Here is an 18,837-nt window from a genome sequence, read left to right on the forward strand (position 1 = left end):
ATTTTTTTTTATGTACAGCTAAGTACTAGTTTCAGACGTTCACACACTATAAAACACTTCAAATTCTTTAATATGGCCCTTTTCTTGAATGTATGTTCGACTTTTTTTTTCAACGCCGTCTTACTTTATGCCATGATGTGCCGCTGTTTCATATAAAAACCTCATTATGTAATTTCCTCATTAAGAAATTAACATGCATCGAGAAAAATATTCCATCTAGACGGTAAAATAAATAGCCCTGAGGTGACTATCATGTATCAAATCGACTACATTCCAAAACATTTATCAAACATTATCATTTCAGTCCGAGAGGAGAGTATTAATCAAGCTGATTGATTTTTGGAAAGAGGAATAGATGTCATGGACAGAGGTGAGGCATCACGACGTGCAATTATGTACACCATTGTCATATAGTAATAGGACACATAAACTATGTACTTTGCCAAATGGCATACCTACATTGTTGATATCCGATCCAGCAGACACATCAAGCGCATGTTCATTGACCGTAGCAACTGGTTCACATAACGATCCCCCAAATATTCCGGGACTAGCACATTTAGCAGAGCATATGATCTTAGCAGCAGGTTCAAAGCAATACCCTGACCCCGGGTTATATCATGAACTAATCTCTAAAAACAATGGTTCTCAAAATGCATTCACCACAGGAGAACAAACAACTTTCTATTTTGAATTGCCAGACACTCATAAACAAGGTGAGCTGGAATTTGACAAAGTATTGGATGTATTTGCATCTTTTTTCAAAAATCCATTATTTAATTCATCAATAATTAATAAAGAAATATATGCCATCGAAAATGAACACACCAATAACATGTCAAGGCAAACTAAGATATTGTATCATTCTACAAGACTGTTAGCTAACAAATTCCATCCATTTAGTCAATTCACGACAGGAAATATTTTTTCCTTGGATAATAATTCTCAATTGAGATCAATAAGCATAAAAAGCTTATTAGTCAATTATTTTGCAGAGCATTTCAAAGCAAATAAAATGACTTTATGTCTTCGGGGACCTCATTCGGTAAACGTGCTGACGAAATTAGCTATAGCAAAGTTCAGCGATATCAAAAGTCAGAACGACCTGCAAAGGAATAAATTTGGGTCCATAAGTTCTAAACGAGATTCAAGGCAACCTAGACAGGGCTACTCAAAAATCGAGTCTTCCAATATTCTAGAAAATATATGGTCAAAAAGATACGCCAACCTACCTTGTTTTGTCAATGAATCGAAGAAAGTGAATTCTATATTTATAAAGTCAAAGAAGAAGCCGCTGGTAAGGTTTCTTTTCCCTCTTTCCTCACAAAGTACTATATTTACACAGAGAGAAATAATTCTTTTCAGTAACTTCTGGTGTACTCTATTTGGCGATGAATCGGAAGGTTCTCTAATGCATTTTCTGGTGGAAAAAGGCTGGTCAACTAGTGGTCATTCATATGTTTCGACTTTTGCGGTTGGTAGTATAGGTTTGGTTATTGAATTAGCGTTGACAAACTCTGGTGTAGGACAGATCACCGACATTATTAATGTTCTCTTTGAAAAAATTGTCAAAATATTGACAACTAAACACACTACCCTAATGGCTGATTTCTTAAACGAACAGAACATTATTGAACAGGTAAGATTTTTATATCGAGGTGTAGAAAAAGATCCAATGGAGGAATGCTCTGATCTTAGTGGGTTGTTGCAAGAAAACATGCAGGTTCTGGACATTAAGTATCTATTTAAAGGCTCGCCGTCCATTACCCAGTTATATTCAGGTAAGAATCAATACTCAGAAAGCATGACTGATGGTAAAATACAATGGACTGCTTATGCCATCAAATTTCAAAACTTTCTGCTTACTTTTATGAATTATGAAAACTTAAGGTTATTATTTCTGGGATCGAATGCAAAGGAAACAAGGTTAATAACTAAAGAAAAAAAGAGAATAGAATTTGAGACAGACTTTTTTTATGAGTTTGATTTTTATAGAACATTTACTGACTTCAGGAAGTGCAGTTCCGACATTGAGACAGAGAACTATATCTTCACTTTGCCGTCGAGTAATTTGTTCATTCCAAAATCCTGCAGAAGCTATACTTATTTACAACAAGCTTTTCAGGAGTCTAGCTTGAAATCAAAGTTAGCATCATTGAGGCCTCAAGTTCAAATAGAAAAAATACACTTTGCTCCAACCTTGGTTAGTGATAGTCCGAATTATGAGATGTGGACGCTGCCCTGTGCAATAAATTCAAGTCCATCATTGAGATCGAAAACAATAGTAACGTTTGAATTGATCTCAACAAATATGATACCATCGGCAGAATCTACTATACACCTAGAAATCTTAGCTCAGTTATTATTTTATTTAGTGTCTTCGAAATTATACCCATCATTAAAGCTAGGATATTCATATGACATAGCCTCATCGAGTAAAGGGGATGTAAGACTCAAGTTCACAATCTCTGGGTTCTCTGAAGGCCTTTTACTTGTATTGGAAGAAATTATTCAGAGTGTGTTGCATATAGCAAAGGATAAAGAAAATATCTATGTTACTAACGAGTTGTTGAGAAAAGCTAGAGTTTTAGTTAGACGTAAGTATGATGAAGCATGCTGCGAAAACTGCGCCAAATTGGGTAGCGTTGGACTATTAATTCTACTAGAAAGTTTTCTTTGGACCTTAGAAGATAGAATTGATGCGCTGGAAGACACTGACATGACATCCTTCAAAAACTTTGTCAACGAGTTTTTATTTGAAAGTTTTAATTATTTTACTCTATTTATTCAAGGAAATCTGGATAGGGCACATGAAATACACCATTACTTAAATGATAACCTAACACATCATCTGGATATACTTCCTGAAAAGGTTATCCTGAACAAACCGAGAACTAAGATATTACAAGAAGGCTCAAATTTTTTTGTGGCATATGATGGTCATGAAGAAGATCCAAATAACGCCATAGTATATTTCATACAATCAGGTCTTCGTTCTGACAGTATAGCTTACACATTAACGGCATTTACGGAATATTTGATGTCAATGACTCTACTTCCAGATCTTCGCCATAAAAAACAGATTGGTTATATCGTAGTAGGAGGTATGAGAGTTTTGGTTGATTCCATCGGTCTGCATATAACAGTAGTTTCTGGTACACCGCCGCAGGACCTGGAGGACAAGATTGATGAATATATGAACTTTTTGGAAAGAATAATCTTAGGAAGACTTACCGAGGAGGAATTTCGGAATCAGTATGTTCAAAATTATTTGGATATGTTAAATGGTAAAAACAATGGAACACTTAATGGTACTGCTGGTGCTCACAATTTGTTGAACGATATTGTTTCAAATGTCGCAAATGGTGAATACGAAATCCTGAATAGCTCAGAAATGAGGGAGCATAAAAGACTCTGGAATCAAATATCTGATGATGATCATTCCTTTTTGGATGATATAGAGCTTATAAATAGAGAAGTCATTGAAACTCTGACATTGAAAGGCTATATGCAGTTTTTCAAAAAAAAGATATCTATACATTCTAATAAAAGAAGTAAACTGTCGGTAATGGTTACAAGTCCTATGCCAGAAAATGAAATAATAAATAGAAAATTATTTTTACAATTAGAAGCATTTCTAAAAATAAAAGGATTTGCCATTAAAAGTAATCAATTGAAAGAAATTGTGGATAAAGCCGACGGCAAGCCCTCAGTAGTTCTCAAATTATTATTGAGTGAATTTCGAGAACGTAATGAAGCATGGAAGTTATTAAGAGCCGTTTTAAAGGAAGTTTTAAAGACGACAGGCCAAACATTGAAGCATCGTTATGGTAAAGTGCTACCATCCCCTACCAAAAGTGATAATTCAGCTTCGTTAGAAAAAAGCTCGAACTACAGTGTGAAACCGGTAATTCCCTTAAAACGTATAGAAGATCTAAATATATTCAAAAGTGAGTTTTAATCATATATCAACATGTATATATACTGTATTTTTATTTTATGAGATTTTCGCTCTTTAATTTGCTCAACCTGTCACTAAATTAAAGAGCGAGAAAAAATAACGGATAGTGGTTTGAGACGCTATGGGATATCAGATGAGCAAATAAAGTATGGTAAAGTCTATATAAATGAAGTCCCATTCAAATCGAGCAAGGACCTCGAGCCACTGAACTTATTACGCTCAGTGTGATAAGAACATTTCATTATGGATATGAATATGGCAACAAGCTCAAGTATGCTGGCAGCCACAATCTCGAGCAGTGCCATGGATATGAGTATGACAAGTATGGCTAGTGAGTCCGTGGTCTCATCGATCGATATGCCCATGATGATGACAACGACTACCGCCACCAGCGGCAATGCTACATCAACGATGGCAATGGATATGAGTGATGGAATGGACATGGATATGAGTATGAATTACTATTTGACTAAAAAATTTGTAGGGTATCCCGTACTTTTTGAAAAGCTATATGCAAACAACAAGAGGCAAGCATTTGGAATTTTTGTCTTAATAATAACAACCACTTTTGTGTACAAATTGATTTTATTTACCAGCTGGTGTTTGGAAGTCCATTGGTTTAAAAAGTGGAACAAGTCTACAAATTATACTTCTATAAAAGTAAGCGAGTCGAATTCAGAAGATAATAAGACATTGATTGATGAATACGTCGACCCATATATCAATAACAGTAAAATAACTCCCAAATTACCTAACTTGGTAGTAGATATTTTTAAGCCATCCCTTGTGGAGTTTTCACATGATTTTATCAGGATTGTATTTGTGTTCTGTTCTACGATGCTCATTTACATGCTGATGTTAGTATGCATGACATTCGTACTAACTTATGTGTTTGCAGTAATCACTGGTTTAGCATTGTGCGAGGTATTTTTCAACAGATGTAAAATGCATATGCTTAAGAGGTGGGATATCATAAGAGAGATTGAAAAATGTCGTAATTGTCCGGGAGGTGAAAGTTGCAATTGTGGTAGACATAATGAATCTCCATTGGCCCAGAATCTTAACAGTAATGAAATCCAGAAGGATGATGGATTAACGAAACAGGAAGAGACAATTTCAAGCGATTCGGTTGCAAATCAATGCAATTGTAACCAGCAACATGCTGCTGAAGTGCAAGGCATTGAAAGAAACATGCTCGAAAACTCAAAACTCCAGGAACAAAGCAATGACATGGAACATAACCTCCTTCCAGCTGAAAAGTTCATATGAGATATTACATATCCGTGCGTTATATGTAATCTCCTATACAGCTATATATCTTGTATATACAATTCGATGGCATTAAAACTGAGTTATACGCATTTTTTCAGACGGAATTACATCGCTTTGGACGAATGATTGGGCCGTGTAATTTTGAAAAATTTTTGTATATTATAGTTCTCTGTTGTTACAAGAACGTAACGTAATAAGATTAGTGGCAAAACAACAGAAAGAAGGGAAGTCAACGCCGTTTCCTTTGCAGTTTTTAAATCTGTTATTCTTTGTTATTTCAATATATTAAGATAAGATGGACGAAGAAGAGAGATCAAAGGCAATTCATGAGGAACCCAGGGAAGAAATTATAGATAATGATGAAAACGGTATCCCTAGCGATGAAGAAGAAGGGGAAGACGTTTTTGATTCATCAGAAGATGATGAAAACCTGGATGATGATGAGGAAGAGGCCAGAAACATAAAAGAAGGGTTTATAGTAGATGAAGATGAGGAAGAAGAAGAAGATGATGACGATGTTACCAAAAGAAAGAGGAAACATAAGAGAAGAAATAGAGACGAGGAAGATGACCGTCTATCTGAAGACGATTTGGACCTTTTGATGGAAAACGCGGGGGTTAAAAGAGCCGTGGAATCTACATCTGGTAATAGATTGAAAAGATTGAAAAGAGTCGGTGAAGATGAAGAAGTCGAAGAAGACGATGAAATCAGGAAAGGTACTAGGCCTCAGGATTCTGGAACATCTCAATTAGACTCTATCTTTGCAGATATTGATGAAGGCCCAAGAAGGGATCACGAAGAAGACGAGCTAGATGAAGACTTAGACGAAGATAGAAGAAAAGCTCGGAAGACTGGTATGTTAGATGAATTGGACGATTTTATCGAAGAAGATGAATTTTCTGATGAAGACGAAGAAACCAGACAAGAAAGAAGAGCCGAACGAAGATTACAACAACAGCAAAGACTAAAATCGTCGGCTGAAATAACAGGTTTATCATCTGAAAAGATAGATGAAATGTATGATATTTTTGGTGACGGTCACGATTATGACTGGGCCCTTGAAATTGAAAATGAAGAGTTAGATGAGGCAAATCTGGCTGCGGAAGGTCGAGATGAATTCGATGAAGAAGGTGGAATGAAAAAACAAACAAAAAAAGTGCCTGCTCTACATGATATTTATGATTTAGAAGATTTAAAACAAAATCTATTAACCGAGGAAGATATGATAATAAGAAAAACCGATATTCCAGAGAGATTTCAAGAAATTAGAACTGATATTAACAATTACGGTGGTCTCTCCACTGAAGATCAAAAGTTGGAGAAAAATTGGATAAGTGACAAAGTTGCTGTTGATAAAAATTTCGATCCATCATACGACCTTACTGAATTCAAAGAAGCAATTGGTAATGCTATTAGATTCATGACAGAAGATAACCTTGAAGTTCCATTTATTTACGCTTACCGTCGTAACTATATTTCTTCCAGAGTAAGTGGCGGTTTCGTTCTGACTGAAGATGACCTTTGGGATGTCTTAAGGTTAGACATTGAATTCAATAGTATAATTAATAAAAGGGATTATGTTAAGAAATTCTATGAAGAATTAGACGTTCAAGACTCCGATGTTGATGACTATTTCCAGAACCAATCCAATGCATCTGTTACTGAGTTAAATGCTTTACAAGATATTCACAGTTACTTGGAATTCAAATATGCACAAAAAATCAACACTTCGGTTCAAAATAATTCAGCGAACGGTTTTAACAGTGCCAAGAAGCATTTGAAAAATACAAGTTACGAAAAGTTCAAGAATAGTCCGCTTTATCAAGCAATCAAGGAAATTGGTATCACAGCAGATGATGTCGGTGAAAATGTTAGTTCTCAACACCAAATTCATAACGCTGTCGACCACGCAACCTCGAAGCCCTTAGAAGTTATAGAATCAGTTGTAAAGGAAAACTTGACTGAGTTGCAAGTGTTTTCAAATAACCTAGGTTTAGCAATGGAAACGGTTAAGAAATATTACTCCCTGGAACTTTCTAAAAATATTAAGGTAAGAGAAAAAGTCAGATCGGATTTTTACAGATATTACCTAGTGGATACGGTCCTAACAAAGAAAGGTAAAAATGAGATTCAAAGAGGGTCACCTTACGAAGACATCAAGTATGCTATTAACAGAACTCCAATGCACTTCCGTAGAGATCCTGATATTTTCTTGCGTATGCTGGAGGCAGAAAACTTGAATTTATTGAACATTAAAATTCACATGTCATCACAAGGCCAATATATCGATCATCTTTTCCAAATTGCATTAGAGACCACAAATACCTCTGAATTAGCTACTGAGTGGAATGAATTCCGTAAAGCCGCATTCAAAGAAGCTATGGAACACATATTCTCAGATATTTCTCGAGAGATCAAAGATGACTTGACAAAGACTTGCCAGAAATTAGTCGCTAAAGTTGTTCGTCACAAGTTCATGACTAAGTTGGATCAAGCTCCATTTATACCAAATTTAAAAGATCCAAAAATTCCAAAGGTTTTGAGTTTAACATGTGGACAAGGTAGATTTGGTTCAGATGCCATTATTGCTGTTTTTTTGAATCGTAAGGGTGATTTAGTGAAGGACTTTAAAATTGTTGAGAATCCATTTGATAAGAATAACGCCCAAGCTTTTGAAGATAAACTTGATGAGATAATACAGACCTGTCAAGCAAATGCCATTGGTATTAATGGACCAAATCCAAAGACAGAGAAATTTTACAAAAAAGTGTTGGAAGTGATTCATAAAAAGCAAATTGTTGATAATAGGGGTCATAGTATTCCTGTCATATATGTAGAGGACGAGGTAGCCTTGCGTTATCAAAGCTCCAAGCGTGCTGCTGACGAATTCCCTAACAAGCCAACACTTGTAAAATATTGTATTGCTCTTGCACGTTACATGCATTCCCCACTCTTAGAATATGCTAACTTATCAATTGAAGAACTCACTTCATTGGCCATTCACCCTCTTCAATCGTTGTTACCCTATGACATACTGAAAAGTGCTTTGGAAAGTGCTTTTGTAGATATTGTCAATTTGGTTGGTGTCGAAATAAATAAGGCCACCGACAACGATTATTATGCGAGTGCACTAAAATATATTTCTGGATTTGGTAGACGTAAAGCTATTGACTTCATTCAATCGTTACATAGACTGAACGAACCACTGTTGGCACGTCAACAGTTGATCACCCACAATATCCTACACAAAACTATTTTCATGAACTCTGCTGGGTTCTTATACATTTCTTGGAATGATAAGAGACAGAGATACGAAGATGTCGAGCATGATCAACTAGATAGTACTAGAATTCATCCTGAAGATTATCATTTAGCAACCAAGGTTGCGGCAGATGCTCTTGAGTATGATCCTGATACGATTGCTGAAAAGGAAGACCAGGGTTCTATGAGTGAATTCATTGATTTATTGAAGAAAGATCCTGACTGTCGAACGAAGCTCGAATCTTTAAATTTGGATCAATATGCAGAACAGCTAGAGAGTTCTACTGGCCAAAGGAAGTTGAATAACCTAAGTACTATTGTTCTAGAATTGTTAGATGGATTTGAGGAGCTAAGAAATGATTTTCACCCATTGCAAGGAGAGGAAATTTTCCATAGTTTATCTGGAGAAACTGAAAAGACGTTCTTCAAAGGGTGCATTATTCCAGTTAGGGTTGAAAGATTTTGGCATAATGATATCAAATGTATAACAAACTCGGAGGTTGACTGTATTGTCAATGCACAACGTCATGCTGGTGCACAATACAAAAGACCTGCAAATGAAATTTATGAAATTGGCAAGACCTATCCAGCTAAAGTTATCTATATTGATTACGCTAACATTTCAGCCGAAGTTTCCCTCTTAGAGCATGATATTAAGCATGAGTATGTTCCTATAAACTATAGCAAGGATCCCGCAATTTGGGATATACAGCAAGAAATGAAAGACTTAGAAGAAGAAAAGAAAATTACGACTGAAAGAGCACGTGCAAAAAGGACGCACCGTGTTATTAACCATCCATACTATTTCCCTTTCAACGGTAGACAAGCAGAAGATTACTTAAGGAGTAAAGATCGTGGCGATTTTGTTATTAGACAATCTAGTCGTGGTGATGATCACTTGACTGTTACCTGGAAATTAGACAGAGATTTGTTTGAACATATTGACATAAAAGAATTAGAAAAAGAAAATCCATTGGCATTGGGTAAAGTGTTGGTGGTCGATGGCCAGAGATACCATGATCTTGATCAATTGATTGTTGAATTTTTGCAACAAAAGATTAGGTTATTGAATGAAATGACGTCTAATGAAAAATTCAAGAAGGGTACCCCAAAAGAGGTTACGAAATTTATTGAGGATTATTCTAAAGTTAATCCTAAAAAATCTGTTTATTATTTCAGTTTGAATTATGATCATCCAGGTTGGTTCTTCATTAATTTCAAGATTAACGCAAATAGTAAATTGTACACTTGGAATGTCAAATTAACAAATACTGGTTTTTATTTGGTTAATTACAACTATCCAAGTGTGGTTCAATTATGTAATGGGTTCAAGACACTATTGAAATCCAATAGAGGTAGAAATCCAAGTTCTAGGCCATAAATTGAGGACTTTTAGGTTGTTTATATATTTTTTTCTATCTTTACTATCATGTTATTTTATACTTAATGGTTTGTATTTTAATGAAATATTATTATTATAATTTTAAGCAAGCGACTAAATATAGGTATTAGGATCCTGTCTTGTGCCCTGTGTTATATCCGGTTTAAGAAGTTTCTTGCTATTGGAACAATCTCGGAAAATTATATTTTTTTTGAAACTCGAAATCATGGATTATCGGAACTCAACATAATAAAATTTGAAATGAAATTTTCTCGATGAAAAAGCAAAGAGGAAGAAGACAGTATTAAAGCTGACAGGCTGTTTCATAGATCCAGTAGGTCTTAGGTAAGAAATCTAAAGAGGATGTTTTCATCAAGGCTCTATGGCCTTAGTAATGAATTAATGATAGGGGGTGGACGTTTGTTACCATCATCGACTATGATGGTTCAGATTTCGAGAACAAATAAAATCGCAGCCTTTAACCCCTATAGTATCCGTCTCAATAGTACTAGTAGCAAGCTAGCTTCAAAAGGTAAAAATGAGCAGGCAAAAAGTTCACTTTGGATGAAAGTAAAACATGAAGCTAGTCACTATTGGAATGGTACTAAATTGTTAGGATTCGAGATCAAGATATCTTCAAGGTTACTGATGAAAATGCTAGCGGGGAATTCGTTGTCTCGTAGAGAAAATTTGCAACTGAAGAGAACGACAAAAGATGTGGTCAGACTTGTTCCATTTTCTGCTTTTGTATTGATCCCATTCGCTGAGCTATTGTTACCAATAGCTTTGAAACTATTCCCAAATCTATTACCTTCAACATATGAATCCAAAAAGGATAAAGAGTCCAAGTTGGAGAATTTAAGGAAAACAAGAGAAGTGGTTACTGAGATTATTAGAGAAAATAAGTCCCATTTCAAGCCAATTGGGATATCTGATAACCAAAAGAAGATTTTCAATGATTTCTATACACATGTGAGAGAAACGGGAGAACCTGAATCAAGAAAACAGCTTATAGAAGTGGCAAAATTATTCACTGACGACACTGTCCTAGATAACTTGACACGACCCCACTTGGTTGCATTAGCAAAATATATGAACATTCAACCATTCGGAAATGACGTTATATTGCGTTATAGAATCAGATATAAAATGCTAGAATTGAAGAAAGATGATTTTTCCATCTTTTATGAGGATGCTGAAAATTTAACACCAGTAGAGCTAAAAAATGCTTGCGCTTCTAGGGGTATTAGAATCAAAAATGTCAATGACTCCACTTTAAGGGACAATTTAAGGCTGTGGCTCAATATGAGATTGAAAGATAAAATACCGTCTACCTTACTAATTCTAGCAACTAGTTATAACTATGGCGATGTCTCTTCTAAAAAATCGTTGTACGACTCATTATGCGATGTGTTGAGCGGGCTACCAGACGAGCTGTATCACGAAGTGGAAGTGAATGTTGTAAATGAAAATACTGTGACTGCCAAGGAGAAACTGGAACAGCTGAAGGAACAGGACGAGATCATGAAGGAAGAAGAGGAACAAGAAGGTGAATCTGTTGTCAGAGTAGAAGATAAACTAAACCTAGACGAAGTAGATCAGTCTCATGGCACCGACCAGAGGTTGCTTGATACAAAGTCTAAAGACTCCAAGACTATCAATGGAGAATGATGTATTTATGTGTAAATATTTTATGTCAATAGGGAATACTCCTTTCAAGTTAAATATTCTTTGGAGATATGCTTCAAAGAACGGTCAAGGCATGAAATCATCGGGATATTTGAGGTAGAACAGGCTGTGCGATAAAGACTTATCCGTTTCGATGCAGATGTCACACAGTAATGTTGATTATCCATTCACCGACGATGTATCCATTCATACAAGTAACTCTTTAACCGCAAATGGATTATGGCTGACTTGGAAATGTAAACAAAAAAAATACACCAAAAATGAAAAAAAAAGACGCGCGTTCGTTTTGTGACGCGTCCTGAGTTCTTGCATTTAGGTAATGCATCATAAAAATTCAATTGTGACTGAAATTCTATTTATTACAGCCTTCTGCCATTACATTCAGGTCACTACCAGATTATCTTTTCGGCAGAAAGCTCTATTTCTAAACAGCTTTTTGAAGTCTCCACCGTCGTTGAAATGCCATACTCTAATACGAACGAGGTTTCCAGGATAAGTGACGAGATGATCGAGAATAAAGTTGCACCCTTCAAAAGGGGAAAGCAAGTCAAAATAGAAACATACCATAGCGGAGTTGATAGGGAAGCCCTAGCAAAAGTGAATTCGAATAACCTCAAGAAAGATACAGAGAAGAAATTTCAAACAAGAGTACGAAGAGATAATAGCGAGCTAGCGTATAATTCATTAAAGAAAAGACGTGTGTATAAAGATAGTGGAAGCTCATCCTTTGAACAAAAAACGTCACCACCGAATTTTGAAAATGAAACAACATCCTATGAACAGATGTCAAGAAATGAGGTCCATGCCTGGAACGATTTAGACTCAGATGAAAAAGATGATATTTGCATGGTCACTGAATATACTGATGATATATTCCAGCATCTCTATGAACGTGAACAACAAACCCTTCCGTCTCACAATTACCTAACAGATACCAACTCACCCAGTTATTTACGACCATCGGTAAGAGCCGTCTTGGTAGACTGGCTTGTCGAAGTTCATGAGAAGTTTTCCTGCTTCCCTGAAACTCTGTATTTGGCAATCAACTTAATGGACAGATTCTTATCAAGAAATAAAGCTACAATAGATAAACTACAATTGGTAGCCGTGACATCTTTATTCATAGCAGCCAAATTTGAAGAAATTCATCTACCGAAGATTGCAGAATACTCATACATTACCGATGGCGCTGCATCAAAGCTTGATATAAGGCGAGCTGAAATGTTCATGCTAACCAAGTTAGGGTTTGATATTGGCTGGCCAAATCCGCTGAATTTCTTGAGAAGGATATCTAAAGCAGATAATTATGATTCGACAACGAGAAACATTGCTAAATTTTTACTAGAATATTCAATATGTTCCCATAGATACGTGCATTTAAAACCCTCATTACTTAGCGCTATATCAATGTATATTTCGAGAAGAATAACTGCTAAAAATGACATATATTGGGATGCAAACCTAAAACACTACAGTGGAGACATTGATCCATTTAACGACAACGAGTTCCAGCTACATTCCAGACAATTAGTGACAGATTTAAGTTCGCCGTATTCAAAATTAGAATATCTAATAAAAAAATATCAAAAGAGAGATTATGGTGAAGTTTTCTATGTGGCAAATGATTGGTGTCAACAAGAAGTCAAGAACGAATTTACTAGACTATTTCCTCCAAATATACAATCAATTATCTAATATTTATTCACGCATAAATGCATATTATTTCATTATTAAATTTATTAGAATTACTGTTGTTGACTTATTATATATAAATAGATCTAAAGATACATAGCCTTGATACAAAAAAATTGAGAATTAAACAATTAGAATTAGTAAAAGAGCGCGCACATTAAGTGAGGTAGATGAGTTGGTATTAAGCATAAAACATGGGAAGTTAGGTAATCATGAATTGAGAAGGTAAAACAAAAGCCGATTAGTTGTTGTGTTTTCGTTGAAGAGTTCTTCGTGTCTTAAAGATAATGTACAAAATAAAGGTAAAATAATAGGTGCATTTCATCAAAAAAAAAATCATTCATGTAAAGTCATTATATCGTAATCGTTTTTTCTAACTTTTAAAGCCCATTGCACTGAAATTACAGAAGCTTTCATAAATCTTCTTGATTGGTATTTTCTGTGGAATTCATCGTGGACAATGGGGCCTGTTAAATAATCCATAATCATGCGACAAGCAGGCGCAAGTTGATCTTTTGAATATCCACCTGAGTAATGAATTAAATTGCCGTCCCATTTTCCCTTGCCTAACATCTTTCTTGATAAAAACATTGCAGCAGCAGCACAAAGGGAAGGCAATATACCTATAAATCTGAAATCCACTAAAGATATTTCTAAAAGGAATTTAGCAAGCGTTCGAGACTGTATATCGTAGTCATCCGCTTTGGAAATTCTTCTTAGAAAATTCATTGGGTTTGGATAGTTAAGATTGAAATTGAGAGTTTTCAAAATAAATTTTTCACCTTCTTTGATTTCCTCTTCTGTGCACGCACCATCTGTTTCAGATGCAAAATGCTTTATACTTGGAGAATATACTTCTTCGTATTTGGATGCAATAAATAGACATGAAGTCCCAACTAATTGCAATTTATCTAATTGAACTAGCTCTTTACAGAGAAAACGATCCATGATATTAATTGCCAAATATAAGGTTTCAGGCAATAAGCCAAACTTATTGTGAATTTTCACTAACCAATTGACTAGGATATCTCTGTTTTGACGAATATTTCTATGTTTATAAAGATCTTCTTTGTTTGGTAGTGTTATTACTTCTAGGCGATATAGATATTCAAAAATGTCATTAACATATTCACTAACCATAAAAGGATCATTGACATCTTCTGCATCTAAATCTTCCCATTCATATTCTTCGGTACCATTGACAGAACACACTTTAAATTTTTTAGGTTCATCTTGTTCGACAACAGCAGACATTGGCCTTTTCCTGCCAACATCATTGTCTTTATTTATGTCCAAGTTTGTTCTTTCTTTTTCCAATTCATGTTGTTTCTCAATATTTGGTAAGGTGTCTTTGGTTGAGTTTGTGGAGACAGATTCGTTACTGAAAGGATCATGATTTTCTTTATCATGTTCTTCCATCTCCTTGGATCGTTGAAAATGCATTTCTGTGGATGCTATATCATGTCCTCGTCTCAAAGGGACAGAATTAGTACTATCGTGTATTAGTCTTCTATTCAATTGTGGTATTTTAGTACCTTCATTTTTAGCAATATTTAATGAAGATTTCAAAGTTCTCAAATTGGAATTGATTGAAGATGTTTCTTGCGCTAGAGTAGTATTAGTAACGTTATTTAAAGCTAATCTCTGCACAGTTCGGGATAGCTTAGCACTACTGATATTATCCATATCATTATGTGTTAGTGAAGAGGATGAATTAGACATGATTTAGAGAACTACCTTCAGTTCCTATGGCTGATAGAATGCAAAGACTTGAATTGTCTGGTATAATATATGAATAAGATGGATGTAAAAAAGTGAGGACTACACAACAGGACTTTTGAAAAGTTTTCTTTTTCCCTATTCGTTACTTTTCACTGATTATTTGATATAGCCTAGATTGGAAAAATTTTTTTATAATAATAACAATAAATACTAATCTTAGTGTATTGAATTATGATATCAGATAGCGTTGATGTAGTGAATGATAATTGATAGTTTTAATGGAAGTAGTAGCTTTGATCTTGGCAGGCGACAGATGAAGATCAAAGGGAAATATAATTGAGAATGCACTTTGGATAATATATATTGAAAAAGGATCCAAAGGAAAAAAAGACAGATCAAACCCCCCAGCTGATTTGTAAATAAGATCAAATGAGAAACAACTACTAAAGTTGAGGAAGTTGATTCACTGCCGAAAAGAGCAAAAACAAAGTATATGACATTGTGAAAGAGACTATAATGAAATATTCAAGAAGAAAAAAAATTTGTACAAAGTTAATAGCACCGACTGAGAATAGAAAATACTGCTTTTCTTTGCGTTCATTTTGCCTATTTAGGAGGATGAAAATAATGTCTCAAGAGGTGTAGCAGAATTCAACCCTGGCTCACCATGACACTTTCCTCATACATTTACGAGAGAAGTTTCTCAATTGAGTTTGAGACGCAACTGCACCAAAAAACACATTTGTTGTTTGTTTTGATCATTTCCGAAATTGGTAGGCGATCTATTTACAATTTTCTGTTTTTGGTTCTTTGTTTCCGATCCATGTTTACTATTTTCCATTTGCGGTTGAGCGCAAACGAAGAGGGCCTGAACTGTCAAACCCATGTAAATAACAGAGAAATGCATTGAAAGAAGCATTCAGAGATGGAGAAGTGCTGTGGTCCTATTGTAAGACGTCTCTCGATCTGCTGGGATACTATTGTTGTTACTAAACAACGATAGACGCCATGCATAGCTCGCCTTCTTAAGTATGTACTTGATTAGAGAAAACTTTCTTATGAATGAAGGCACACACGCACTTCGAACGTGTTCCACCGTAACAAATTTTTGATACACATTACATTCGCGTAAACACTATATATCACGGTAGAGAATGCTAAAATACGCTTGTTTTTACTATATAATCTCAAATATTAATAGAAGTATCACATACCGGACTAAAAGAGAGCCTGTAAATCGAAGTTTCCTTGAGAGTTCTTAACGAAAACGCCCTCTTCTGTCACGATACCATCAATGAACTCATGTGGTGTAACATCAAAAGATGGGTTCCATACCTGAGCGTTTGGTGGTGCAATGCCTACTTGGGCGTTAATTGGCTCATTGTTTTCATTCATTGCAGGTCTCATTATACCTCCATTATTATCGATCAGCGTACCTGTAACTAGCTTGAATTCTTCTGGCTTACGTTCTTCAACAATGATACCGTCACCTGTTTCTGTGACACTATCAATAGTAGTTTTTGGAGCAACGACAAAGAACTTTATACCAAACTGCTTACAGAGGATGGATAGTTGATATGTTCCTATTTTATTAGCGGTATCACCATTACGGACAATTCTATCGGCCCCAACAAAAGCAGCTTTGATGGGGACATCACTCGTCTTTATTCTATAAGCAATAGAACTGTCTGTAATTAAAGTACATGGAATCTCATCATGGACCAGTTCGTAAGCGGTGAGACGTGATCCTTGGTTATAAGGTCTTGTCTCTAGTGGATACACATGTGCCAATCTAGGTTTACCACTCTTGATTTTTTTTGGGCTTTGTGATAAATCAGTCTTAGCTACAGAATCCTTCCACAATGAACGAATAACACCCAAAGCTGTACCATATCCTGCTGTGGCTAATGATCCTGTATTGCAAATTGTTAAGACTGCGAAATCCTCTGCAAAATTTTCCATTTCTAAACTTTTCAAAAGGTATTCTGCTCCATTATCTCCCATTTTCTTATTATTAGTTGAATCTTCATCCAATAATTTGCATGTGTAGTCGAAAACCTCACTGTTAAACGAAGTAAGGTCTTCGCAGTTATGTAAAATTGAGGAAATGTCCTTTAAAGCATTGGATAAGTTAACTGCAGTAGGTCTACTACTCAAAAGAAACTCTAATCTTTCAGTTAATCTCGTTCTGATGGGTGCCCAGCTGGAAACATCGTAGAAAAACTGGGTTGCAGTAAAATTTTTATTGGTCAATAATTGAGTTTCTAATAATACAGAAAGTGCACCGACCATTGCAATAGCAGGAGCCCCTCTGACTTGCATATTTTTGATCACCGTATAACCGTCATCAATGGTGTAGATTGGTACATACTTGCTTGTGTAAGGAAGTAATAACTGATCCAATACCTGCACCAAAACGTTAGTTCTATCAGATTTTTCGAATATAATGCTTTGTAAAGACATTACGAGATCGCTGTATAACTATATCTTGTTATGGCTTCACCTATTAGATCGAACTCATCATCGAAAATTTTTTTTCATCATCGGATTTATGATATCACATAATGAGAAGGCAAAACTATATAGTAATTTGTCGGCACATGCTGCTGGAAGCGACACATACTTCAAATCAAGCCTTAGGAAGGACGAGCTGAGGAGGTTCTTTTTTTTTCATGTCACTGATTTTCAGTTTAGTGAATTAAGTTCGATGACGTTTATGAGAAAACTATTGATCCTGTAATCCGTTAAAAAAAATGATACCCGCGGGGTTCGAACCCGCGCCTCCGAAGAGACCAGGACCTTAACCTGACGCCTTAGACCACTCGGCCAGAGTACCAGAACGAGTTCACACGGAAGTTTTTATATTGGAATCTGATCCGCATTAATGAAAGAGTACTCCTCTCTTGGGAACCTACCTTATGTGTTCTGGCCTAGTATAGTACTGGAAATGGTGATATGCTGACATTTCAATACTTTGAAAGTAAAAACGAAAAGATTTAGAGTGTTCGAGACTAACTGAATTATATAATAATGTGATACTGTGATAACTAGTGAATTTATCGGTAGAAAACATTACATAACGTCAGAAATGGCAATCTTGAATATGATAGTCATTACAAATCAAATGTGTTGGAAAAACTGTAAATATCCAGATAAACACTAAAGTTTGCTCAATGTTCGTTTCATGGTATAGTATTTATATTATAGTTTATTTTACATATAACATGTGCATTATTTGATATAACCACTGATTAACGAGAATTTATTTAGTTGATTGACTGACCTATAACATTATTGAACAATAACCACAACAACACTATAACACCGAAGACAACCTCTGACCTCCTTTTACGTCACACAGTTTTGCTAAATCTTCGTGCCATTTTTTGTCATATTGGGTATTGTGAATGAAAGTGTTTCTTAGCGGCTTAATTGTAATATTTTCATTCTAAAAGGCACAGATGAGTTGCATTGCAGTCTTCTTTCTATGGTCATTAGCACTACAAGTGTGGTAGTGCATCACTTCTAGAAATTGCGTTATGATCTTTTCTGGAGAAACAAAAGTACGCTTTCAAAATGGTGAGTGCCTATTGGAATTTTCAAAATAGAAATAGGTGGTTATGGCAGTTTTATATCCCCGTGTACAGCATTCTGTATATCTGGAAGGAGGTGATATACATCTGCAAATTTACATACTAGCAGAAGTAAACGGCTACTTACAGAGCTTGCTGAAAATCATAATGACCACTATGATCACATGAATAATTAGTGTGAGTATGTTCAGATATAGCGCAACTAGTAAACGAATAACTTTTCAATTAAATTGTCTCGTTTGCTGGCCTACTACAAATATTGATTA

General features: G+C 35.4%; 7 protein-coding genes and 1 non-coding gene across 8 annotated transcripts; 5 read left to right on the top strand and 3 right to left on the bottom strand.

Annotated features, from left to right (window-relative positions):
• Positions 1-355: 355 nt before the first annotated feature.
• On the top strand, positions 356-3,961 carry AXL1 (Axl1p; the record flags this gene model as incomplete). The annotated part of the gene is made up of 1 exon (XM_003955058.1): positions 356-3,961. The coding sequence occupies one exon, from the start codon at positions 356-358 to the stop codon at positions 3,959-3,961; it is 3,606 nt and encodes a 1,201-aa protein (XP_003955107.1).
• A 243-nt stretch (positions 3,962-4,204) lies between these two features.
• Positions 4,205-5,230, top strand: CTR1 (high-affinity Cu transporter CTR1; the record flags this gene model as incomplete). The annotated part of the gene is made up of 1 exon (XM_003955059.1): positions 4,205-5,230. One exon carries the CDS (start codon positions 4,205-4,207, stop codon positions 5,228-5,230), a length of 1,026 nt encoding a protein of 341 aa, XP_003955108.1.
• A 298-nt stretch (positions 5,231-5,528) lies between these two features.
• SPT6 (chromatin-remodeling histone chaperone SPT6) lies at positions 5,529-9,875 on the top strand (the record flags this gene model as incomplete). Its single annotated transcript, XM_003955060.1, has 1 exon — positions 5,529-9,875. One exon carries the CDS (start codon positions 5,529-5,531, stop codon positions 9,873-9,875), a length of 4,347 nt encoding a protein of 1,448 aa, XP_003955109.1.
• A 363-nt stretch (positions 9,876-10,238) lies between these two features.
• Positions 10,239-11,546, top strand: YLH47 (Ylh47p; the record flags this gene model as incomplete). Its single annotated transcript, XM_003955061.1, has 1 exon — positions 10,239-11,546. The coding sequence occupies one exon, from the start codon at positions 10,239-10,241 to the stop codon at positions 11,544-11,546; it is 1,308 nt and encodes a 435-aa protein (XP_003955110.1).
• Positions 11,547-12,023: 477 nt separating this feature from the next.
• Positions 12,024-13,259, top strand: CLB5 (B-type cyclin CLB5; the record flags this gene model as incomplete). The annotated part of the gene is made up of 1 exon (XM_003955062.1): positions 12,024-13,259. The coding sequence occupies one exon, from the start codon at positions 12,024-12,026 to the stop codon at positions 13,257-13,259; it is 1,236 nt and encodes a 411-aa protein (XP_003955111.1).
• A 333-nt stretch (positions 13,260-13,592) lies between these two features.
• Positions 13,593-14,978, bottom strand: CLB2 (B-type cyclin CLB2; the record flags this gene model as incomplete). Its single annotated transcript, XM_003955063.1, has 1 exon — positions 13,593-14,978. The coding sequence occupies one exon, from the start codon at positions 14,976-14,978 to the stop codon at positions 13,593-13,595; it is 1,386 nt and encodes a 461-aa protein (XP_003955112.1).
• Positions 14,979-16,196: 1,218 nt separating this feature from the next.
• On the bottom strand, positions 16,197-17,441 carry MRI1 (S-methyl-5-thioribose-1-phosphate isomerase MRI1; the record flags this gene model as incomplete). Its single annotated transcript, XM_003955064.1, has 1 exon — positions 16,197-17,441. One exon carries the CDS (start codon positions 17,439-17,441, stop codon positions 16,197-16,199), a length of 1,245 nt encoding a protein of 414 aa, XP_003955113.1.
• A 291-nt stretch (positions 17,442-17,732) lies between these two features.
• On the bottom strand, positions 17,733-17,814 carry KAFR0Atrna3L. The gene has a single exon. It is a non-coding gene; the product is annotated as a tRNA-Leu (tRNA).
• Positions 17,815-18,837: the final 1,023 nt, after the last annotated feature.

Source organism: Kazachstania africana, chromosome 1 (genome assembly GCF_000304475.1).
Source record: "Kazachstania africana CBS 2517 chromosome 1, complete genome".
NCBI classification, from domain to species: domain Eukaryota; kingdom Fungi; phylum Ascomycota; class Saccharomycetes; order Saccharomycetales; family Saccharomycetaceae; genus Kazachstania; species Kazachstania africana.